Source organism: Aegilops tauschii, chromosome 1 (assembly GCF_002575655.3).
Source record: "Aegilops tauschii subsp. strangulata cultivar AL8/78 chromosome 1, Aet v6.0, whole genome shotgun sequence".
Classification (NCBI taxonomy): Eukaryota; Viridiplantae; Streptophyta; class Magnoliopsida; order Poales; family Poaceae; genus Aegilops; species Aegilops tauschii.
The window spans coordinates 2,472,781-2,482,867 of NC_053035.3; the positions used below are offsets into that span (position 1 = coordinate 2,472,781).

At 46.9% G+C, this 10,087-nt stretch overlaps 1 protein-coding gene across 1 annotated transcript; it reads right to left on the reverse strand.

The window, feature by feature from the left end:
• Window positions 1–427: 427 nt before the first annotated feature.
• Window positions 428–1,819, reverse strand: LOC141025509 (transcription factor Y1-like). Its single transcript, XM_073500904.1, has 3 exons — window positions 1,687–1,819; window positions 1,401–1,530; window positions 428–632 (listed from the first exon to the last, which is right to left on the reverse strand). Exons 1-3 carry the CDS (start codon window positions 1,817–1,819, stop codon window positions 428–430), a joined length of 468 nt encoding a protein of 155 aa, XP_073357005.1.
• Window positions 1,820–10,087: the final 8,268 nt, after the last annotated feature.

The window sequence follows — 10,087 nt, forward strand, 5'->3', positions numbered from 1 at the left end:
TTGCCGGTCAAGAGTGTGTGGTGGCATGTCGGGTTGACAGGCCTAGGATGTGGTGTGGCGTTCATGGTCTAGGTGTCGTTTCCCTAAGCAGCATTGGTTGCGGGTCATGTGACGTTGCAACTCGAGTGCGAGTGGTGGCATGTTGGGGTGGCGGCCTCGAAAGGTGGCAATGGTGGATTGCGTAGGGCACAGCCTGGCAGATGAAGGTCAGGGCGACGATCAAGAGATTTCGGCGGCATCGAGCGTGTTTGACCTCGTGTTGTGTGGGCAATGAGGTTGCTCTCCATGTAGGTGTTGGCATCAGGGCTTCTATGGCAAAAATGATTGGGAGCAATGTCAGAGACATGACATTAGTTGAAGTAGTTCGCTCCTCTCGAATGTGTCTGTGAGATTGTCTCGGCTGGTTTGCTGCCGTGAAGTCAAAGATCTACTGGCGGGGCTTGGTAGCGTACGATGACGAGCAGCAGGTGGTTCTTTCAATGATCTTCTGCGGCGCAGCCGTGCCTAGTTCTCCTTTGCGGCTCTTCTCAGAGATGGAGTTGGGCTGTCTAGTTGCAGGTGTCTGAGTCATGATGCAAATCTTCATATAGCCCCATAAGGCCTCTTCAATGTGGGGTTGAGTCCATGATCGCCTACGGCGAAGTCAAAGTCATTTTGTCAAGGTTCAGGGATGGAGATGACACATCTTGGGGAGGAGCGATGATGATGACGCGTGTGCGCTGTCTCGGCAAAACCCTCATTATAATGGTGTGAGTGAGGTACCTTATATACGCCGCTCAGCGGTTGTGATGTTTTTTCACCTAGTTTTTCATAATCAACTGGGCAACTTGATTTTCGCTCGGTTTTTTCTAATTTACGAGCAAATATTTTATTCTTAATGAATGTAAGAATCCTGCCATTACTAAAAAGGTAACTTCAAACCTTCTTGGAATCTTAATCCCCTTAATAAGGGCATGCACAATGGTTGATAAGACAATCTTTATATCAAGTGTTGCCTGTAATTTAGAGATGACAAAAATATTTTTCTACAATGGGTTATATTTTAGCCATATCTTCAATAACCAGCTATTGCTATAAACATGATGAGATATATTGTGTTAAGATATCATCTCTTAAATAAGAGAAGACAAGCCTTTTCTTATTATTTCTTTCCTCCATCTCGGCATTTATCCTACTTGACACTCCTAAGACAGCAGCACCGTACATGCCCTATGCGAAGAAAATAAAGACGATAGAAGTACATCACCCCCTTGCAAAACTGGGATCTTAATATGCCAGATGGTAGTAAGGATTTTCCATATATATATATATATATATATATATATATATATATATATATATATATATATATATATATATATATATATATTATTAATGGTGGAGTAATCCAAGGCCCGTACCTGTTGCCTAATGTAGCATGGAGCTTGACGATGAGATCGTCTTCCTCCTTAGAGAAGTTGCCCCTCCTCACCCCGTCCCTCAGGTAGTTGACCCACCGTAGCCTGCAGCTCTTGCCACACCTCAGTAGCTCTGCAGTATTAATACAATGGGAAGCTGGAACATATTAACATATTTGTAGTACTCCCTCATGTTAGTCATGAAGGTATAGCTAGTTAAGTAGTCTGTCTGATCTTGAAGATTCAACTAATTAAGTTGAACAAGCAAAACAGCTTATGCCATATTTACCCGCATTCTTGGGCAGAGACCTCCATGAGCCCTCGCCGTGCCCAGCAATGTATTTTGCGAGAGTGTCATCCTCCTTCGCCGTCCACCTTCCTCGCTTCAGCCCCACCTTCTCGCAGCAAGGCGCCCTCCCCATCCTCTCGATCGATAGATCTGTTCAATTGAAAGGTGTGTGCGATCAAGGGACGGGTTACAGATTCATTATAGCTTGATCCAAGCCCAGGTTAATACTAGTTGCTGAGCCAATTAACAAGTGACGTTATATGTTAGTCCTGAGAGCCCTAGCTAGCTAGCTACGTACGAGTGATCACTCTCAATCTCTCGCTGGCGTAAGACAAAGCGCCATCACATAGCACCACCAGATGATGTCCGGGGAGTGGCGCCGTGGCGGTGTTGTGGCTGGCTGGCAGTGGAGGCACCGTGGCGCAAAGACTCGTCACTGTTACCTGCGTGGCCTCGCGAGCGACCACGTTGTCCACACACATCATCGGTGGTCTATACACACCGGTCGCTTTCGTACGTGGTTATTTCGTACTAGTCAATGTTCCCTAGCTAGCGCCTTCGCCAAAACTTCGCTTTCACTAGATTAATCAACTGTTGTACGTACTATTTAAAGGACTGTAAGTCTGATTCTGCAACTTGCGTGCATCATTTTCCATCTAGGCAGTACGTAACCGAGTTGAAATGATGAAAGCCAGGTTTAACAAGTTTAGTACACCCGGTACGATTGTTTAACAAGTTTGTACGAAGATGAGTAATCAGAACAAAAGTTTGAGAAGCATGGATCGAGTAATAAATCACTATTTTTTTTTGTTCAAGAGTTAATAGCATTAGTCATCAACCTGTGCACCTAGCAATCTAAACAGGACCCGGCTAATCCCGTAAACCCACTTATATCTAACAGTTCAATAATGTTCCTTTTTTGTGTGGGGGGGGGGGGGGGAGGGTTGAACTATCAAGCTAACTAAAGCTATCTCAGGACTTGCAGGCGCCGTTTATTTGTCATTTACATCCCTACGTGCATCTGTCACTACTGGAATTTTCGTATACGCCGGATGCTAGGCTCTTCGCCGAGAGCCAAACCACGGAAATTCGGTAAAGTAACATATGATATTGCCAAGAGTAGACCTCGGCAAAAAGACAATACTCGGCAAAGGCACTATTTGCCGGGAGCCAAGAAGCCGCCGCACGCCAAAGATGCCATGCGGCACATCCGGCGGCTAATAACGACATGATCACGGTTGCACCTATTTGCCGAGAGCACCTCTCAACAAAGATTTGGCAAACATTAGTCCCACCACGCCTACCGACAAGCAAAAAGAGATGTTTAAATAGTTTGATAGTCTAACCACATTAAGCTTTTCTTCAATATTAAGAATATGTATTGTCACTATGAATCTTCATCTTCGGACAGAGAATGTTTATGATGGCAATCCATATCCTAAAGAATGGGTGCCGGCACTTTTTATTAATTTACAATCCAACCGCACCTGTACCGGGCACTTTTTTTTAATTTATAATCCAACCGCACCTGTACCGAGGGCCGCTCTTGGCACATAAACACTTGCCGAGTCGTGCTCTAGGTAAAGATCGGGCTCCAGGGAAACTTTAGTCCCACCTTGCCCACGGACAAGTAACAAGACATGTTTAAATAGTTAGATAGTTAGCACGTGTCAGCTTGCTGCCAAACAACCAACTTTAATGACACCCGTCCTGGTGGCGTGTCCAGATAATATGAGGTAGCTAGGTAAACGACTCAGAAGGAGAGACAATCTTTGCCGGCAAGTAACACCAGCACGACACCTCACGGCGCATTTAATGCCTTTGTCCTAACCCGTCCGAGCACGACACCTCACGGCGCATTTAATGCCTTTGTCCTAACCCGTCCGAGTTAGGTATGATAGCATTGTAGCCACTATTTACCTTGTGTAAAGTTTGTTTTTCCACTGTGACTCGTTCATCTATAAAAGGAGGCAAACGGCTACCTTTATAGAGGTCGACACTTTACTCATTTACACGCGTAGCTGCACTTCCCGTGCATCCTTGCAGGCAAGCAGTGCTCCTTGTACTTGAGCTCAATCTTTGTGTGTATTGTTAGTTCTGCTCTTTGTGCTTGTTGATCTCCCTAGTCGAACCGCAAAGCGGCTTTTGTCTGTCCCATAGATCTTCGTATGCACGACACCATATATACCACCACAGGAGAGAGTGTCCACCATATATATTTGAGAGTGTGTTGATGAGAGTTGTTCTTGGTGGAAGAAAATCAACTTCTGATCATGATGGTCGATCTGTGTGAGCTCTTCCTATTATAACGTGATAACACATGAAGGGCTCGCCCAGCTTGACTATCATCGAAAGTTCAAATTCCTGTGAGACAGTGTCCATCATATATACCACCACCAGATCGAGTGTCCACCTTATTTGATAGATGAGAGATGTTATCGAATGTTGTCATAGGGGGGACGCCCTTCCTCTGCTCCTCCTCTATGATATTTCTCATGTAGGACGAGCAGAGAAAGAGCGACCATCATCGGCGGTCGATTAGAGTTGTTCTCGGAGGAAAAAATCGACTTTTCAGGATAATGGTCGATCTTGGTGAGCTCTTCCTGTTATACCTTCATAACACGTGAAGGGCTCGCCCAGCTCGACTATCACCGAAGGTCCAAATATCCGCGAGAGTGTCCACCATGATGAATTTGCTTAGAAGTAATCTTTGATGTTTGATTCTTATATTTTTTTCATTGTGTGATGAAATGTGTTAACATTGATTGATTTCGCAGCTATGGCTTCCTCTGACGACACAACTACCATTAGGGTCGACTCCACGGTGAAGGAGAAGCGCCTCGAGGACTGCTTGGTGGTGTGCATTGAGATTTTGAGGATCTGGCCAAGAAGAATCCACCAACTAAGGTGATTCCCGTAGCATGCACGTATGGTGAACCGATATGTGATGAAGTTGGAGCATTATTTATTTATTGATTGTCTTCCTTATGAGTGGCGGTCGGGGACGAGCGATGGTCTTTTCCTACCAATCTATCCCCTTAGGAGCATGCGCGTAGTACTTCGTTCGATAACTAATAGATTTTTGCAATAAGTATGTGAGTTCTTTTTGACTAATGTTGAGTCAATGGATTATATGCACTCTCACCCTTCCACCATTGCCAGCCTCAAAACAGCCGCAACTTTCGCCGGTACCATACACCCACCATATACCTTCCTCAAAACAGCCACCATACCTACCTATTATGGCATTTCCATAGCCATTCCGAGATATATTTCCATGCAACTATCCACCGTTCCATTTATTATGACACGCTCCATCATTGTCATATTGCTTTGCATGATCATCTAGTTGACATCGTATTTGTGGCAAAGCCATCGTTCATAATTCCTTCATCATCCCAGTACACCGCCGGAGGCATTCACATAGAGTCATTTTTGTTCTAAGTATTGAGTTGTAAATAAAAGTGTGATGATCTTCATTATTAGAGCATTGTTCCATGTGAGGAAAGGATGATGGAGACTATGATTCCCCCACAAGTCGGGATGAGACTCCGGACGAAAAAAAAGAAAGAAAAAAAAGAGGCCATAAAAAAGAGAAGGCCCAAATAAAGAAATGAGAGAAAAAGAGAGAAGGGGCAATGTTTCTATCCTTTTTCCACACTTGTGCTTCAAAGCAGCACCATGATCTTCATGATAGAGAGTCTCCTATTTTGTCACTTTCATATACTAGTGGGAATTTTCATTATAGAACTTGACTTGTATATTCCAATGATGGGCTCCCTCAAAATGCCCTAGGTCTTCGTGAGCAAGCGATTTGGATGCACACTCACTTAGTTTCTTTTTGAGCTTTCATACACTTATAGCTCTAGTGCATCCGTTGCATGGCAATCCCTACTCACTCACATTGATATCTATTGATGGGCATCTCCATTGCCCGTTGATACGCCTAATTTACGTGAGACTATCTTCTCCCTTTTTGTCTTCTCCACAACCACCATATTCTATTCCACCTTAGTGCTATATCCATGGCTCACGCTCATGTATTACGTGAAGATAGAAAATTTTTGAGCACATCAAAAGTATGAAACAATTGCTTGGCTTGTCATCGGGGGTGTGCATGATTTAAATATTTTGTGTGATGAAGATAGAGCATAGCCAGACTATATGATTTTGTAGGGATAACTTTCTTTGGCCATGTTATTTTGAGAAGACATGATTGCTTTGTTAGTATGCTTGAAGTATTATTGTTTTTATATCAATGTTAAACTTTTGTTTTGAATCTTTCAGATCTGAACATTCATGCCACAATAAAGAAAATTACATGGATAAATAGATTACGTAGCATTCCACATCAAAAATTCTGTTTTTATCATTTACCTACTCGAGGACGAGCAGGAATTAAGCTTGGGGATGCTTGATACGTCTCCAACGTATCTATAATTTTTTATTTTTCCATGCTATTATATTATCTGTTTTGGATGTTTAATAGGCATTTATATGCTATTTTATATTATTTTTGGGACTAACCTATTAACCGAGAGCCCAGTGCATGTTTCTGTTTTTTTGTCTATTTTAGAGTTTCACGGAAAAGGAATACCAAACGGAGTCCAAACGGAATGAAACTTTCGTGATTATCTTTCTTCGACCAAAAGGAAACCAGAAGACTTGGAGATGAAGTCGGAGACGCAACGAGGCGGCCACGAGGCAGGAGAGCACGCCCCAGGGGGTAGGGCGTGCCCCCTACCTCATGTGCCCCTCGAGGGTCTCCTGACCTAGCTCCTTTGCCTATATATAGTCTTATACCATGAAAACATCCATAGGAGCCAAAAAACCATTTTTTCACCGCCGCAACATTCTGTACCCGTGAGATCCCATCTAGGGGCCTTTTCTGGCGTCCTGCCGGAGGGGGATTCGATCACGGAGGGCTTCTTCATCAACACCATTGCCTCTCCGATGATGCATGAGTAGTTTACCACAGACCTTCGGTTCCATAGCTAGTAGGTAGATGGCTTCTTCTGTCTTTTTGATTCTCAATACCATGTTCTCCTCGATGTTCTTGGAGATCTATTCGATGTAATATTATTTTGTGGTGTGTTTGCCGAGATCCGATGAATTATGGATTTATGATCAGATTATCTATGAATATTATTTGGTTCTTCTCTAAATTCTTATATGCATGATTTGATATCTTTGCAAGTCTCTTCGAATTATAGGTTTAGTTTGGCCTACTAGATTGATCTTTCTTGCAATGGGAGAAGTGCTTAGCTTTGGGTTCAATCTTGAGGTGTCCTTTCCTAGAGATAGCAGGGGAAGCATGGCACGTATTGTATTGCACTGGTAGGAAAAGGGGCTTTTACCCCGGTTCATAAGGGCCTTTAGTCCCGGTTCAGGAACCGGGACTAAAGGGTCGTTACTAATGCCCTAGCCCTTTAGTCCCGGTTCTTACACGAACCGGGACTAAAGGTCGTCCACGTGGCTGGTGCGGGGAGCCCAGGCAGGAGGGCCTTTGGTCCCGGTTGGTGCCACCAACCGGGACCGATTGGCATCCACGCGTCAGCACCTGGCAGGAGCTGAGGTTTTTGTTTTTTTTTGAAAGGGGGGGGTTTGGGGGTTTTGTGTAGGGGAACGCAGCAGAAAACAAAAAATTTCGACCTACGCACCAGCCCAGGACCACTATGGAGACTGCATACATGGTTTGACCTTTTTCGTTACCGACTCGTAGCGCAGCGGGAAGTAGAGTCGATGACGATCGGCGGTGCAGATCCCCGCAGCTAGGATTTACAACCTCCCAACCGCGAGGATGTATACCCTCATCTGCTCCTCAGACAGCCCTCCAGGAGGCGGTCGAACAGCCCCCCGGACGGTGTCGCGGACAGCCCTTCGGGAGGACCTTCGAAACTCGAACGGTCACACGGACAGCCCTTCGGGAGGCACTCACGAACTAAGACCGAAACTACGATCTCTCTACAGAGTTGCACACATACGGTGTCATCTATCTGGCAGGGCTTCGCCGTCCAGAACTAGTTCCTGCCGGAACCCAGACAGCCTTACGGCTCTATGAAACTCTTTTCGTGGGAGGGAGAGAAGAAGCCAGATAATGCATGGCATGTGTATGAGAGCAAGGGATGAGTGTGGAGGGCTTCCCCTCCACCTCTATTTATAGGAAATCCCAAGGGGGTAGGGTAGTTTCACAAAAAACCCAAAATGCACATGAATGAAGTCCTTCCACAAGGACCTAGGAGTGAAACCAAGGAACAAGAGGGTCCCCAAGGGGGGATACCCCATGTGGTCGGCCACACCCCCATGAGGGGCCCAAAAAATGGCTCCTATCCATCCATGTCATCCCCAAGATCTTTTGGAGCAAAGCCCCAAAAGGTGGCTTTCCATAAAGTAACCATAAAGCTGATTTTCACTATTCACGACGAAATTTTTCAGCGTCTGATCGAACTGAAAATATTTATGTGGGCTAAGAAAATTTCCAGTACCCACTAAAATGATTTTCAACGCGTTCCGAAACAATTCCGGTTTTAGTGATTTTCATCTGCGAAACACATCTGAAGTGGCTCCGGCAGCTCCGGAACATTTCCGGTTTTTATCTCAGAAAATTCCAAAAAGCTTCCAGAATGATTCTGGCATCCTCCAAGAATTATCAGGCATGTGCCGAAACCAATTTGACTTAATGGTGTATCCCGAAACAACTTTTCGGTATCATCGAAACTTATCCGATGACCTCTCTCTGCGGTATGATTCCGCTGTCCGAAACTTTTCGGTGTCCGAAACTTTTTCGGTGATTTTCTCTTAGACTCCCTGTCTAGTATTCAGCAGATAGATGACCCTTAACCGTGTGACCCTATAGGTTCGGTGAAGTATAGACATGACCCGGAACCCCTTCCGATCAATGATCAACACCGGAGCCGTGGACACCCATATTGACCCCTATACCCACACGAATAAATATTCGAGTGAACCTCCAGTTGCCGTGTGCTATTCCTGTTGCTTCGCGATATGTTACAAACACTACTGGAATCAGCTAATTTGCCATCTGCCAGCTCTTTGCCGTCTGCTAGCTAACGGCAAAGAAGCTTTTTGCCATCAGCTAAACATAAGCAGACGGCAAAGAAAAGGCTGACGGCAAGAAGCTCTTTTCCATCTGCCAGCTCTTTGCCGTCTGCCAGCAGACGGCAAAGAATCTTTGCCGTCCGCTGGAAGACGGCAAAGAGTGTGGTGGCCCCCACCGCCCGCTCGTTTGAAAAAATTCTAACGGCCCACCTCTTTGCCGTCCGCTAGCGGACGGCAAAGAGGCAGAAAGGCACTTGCCTAACGGCAGGTACCCCCCGCCCGTTACTCACTTCGTCCTCGCCTCGCCCTTCTCCTCCCACCCCGCCGCCGCCGCCGCCCCGTCGCCCCCGCCGCCCCGGCTCCCCGCCGGCCCACCGCCCCGTCGCCCCCCGCCCCGGCCCCCCGCCGCCCCGCGCCCCACCGCCGCCCCGGCCCCCCGCCTCCCCGCGCCCCCCGCCGCCTCCTCCACCGCCCCGCCCCGGCACCCCGCCGCCCCGGCCCCTGCCGCCCCGCCTCCTCCACCGCCCCGCCCCGGCCCCCCGCCGGCCGGGCCCCCCGCCGCCCCGGCCCCCCGCCGGCCGGGCCCCCGCCGCCCTGCCTCCTCCACCGCCCCGCCCCGGCCCCCCGTCGCCGGCCCCTCCCCGACCCGTCGCCGCCCCCCACAGTGAGCCCCTCCCATTTTTTTTTTCTGTTTTTTTGTTTTTTTTCTGTTTGGATAAGGTTTTTTAGTTTAAGTTTTTTCAGTTTAGAATTAATTAGTTTAGGTTATTTAGTTTAATTAGTTTAGGTTTAATTAGTTTAAATAGTTTAGTTTTAATTAGTTTAGGTTTTTAGTTTAGGTTTAGGTTAAGTAGAAGGGGGAAGAAGAAGAAGAAGAAGAAGAGGAGGAGGAGGAGGAGGAGGAGGAGGAGGAGGAGGAGAAAGAAGAAGAAGAAGAAGAAGAAGAAGAAGAAGAAGAAGAAGAAGAAGAAGAAGAAGAAGAAGAAGAAGAAGAAGAAGAAGAAGAAGAAGAAGAAGAAGAAGAGGAGGAGGAGGAGGAGGAGAAAGAAGAAGAAGAAGAAGAAGAAGAAGAAGAAGAAGACGGGGGATGAGAAGAAGTAGAAGAATGAGAAGAAGTAGAAGTAGTAGAAGAATGAGAAGACCCCCTGACCCCCCAACCCCGACACCACACCCCGACTCCACCCCGACACCCGACCCCCTAACCCCCTGACCCCGACACGACACCCCGACCCCCCGACCTCGAAACAGCACCCCGACCCCGACACGGCACCCCGACACCGACACGGCACCCCGACACCGACACGACACCCCGACCCCCGACACGACACCCCCGACACCCCGA

Coding starts and splice junctions, on each gene's coding strand:
- LOC141025509 (XM_073500904.1), bottom strand. CDS start 1,819: ATGGGGAGGGCGCCTTGCTGCGAGAAGGTGGGGCTGAAGCGAGGAAGG. Junction 1,531..1,686: donor GTCTCTGCCCAAGAATGCGG/GTAAATATGGCA, acceptor TTAATACTGCAG/AGCTACTGAGGTGTGGCAAG. Junction 633..1,400: donor CATGCTACATTAGGCAACAG/GTACGGGCCTTG, acceptor ACTTCGCCGTAG/GCGATCATGGACTCAACCCC.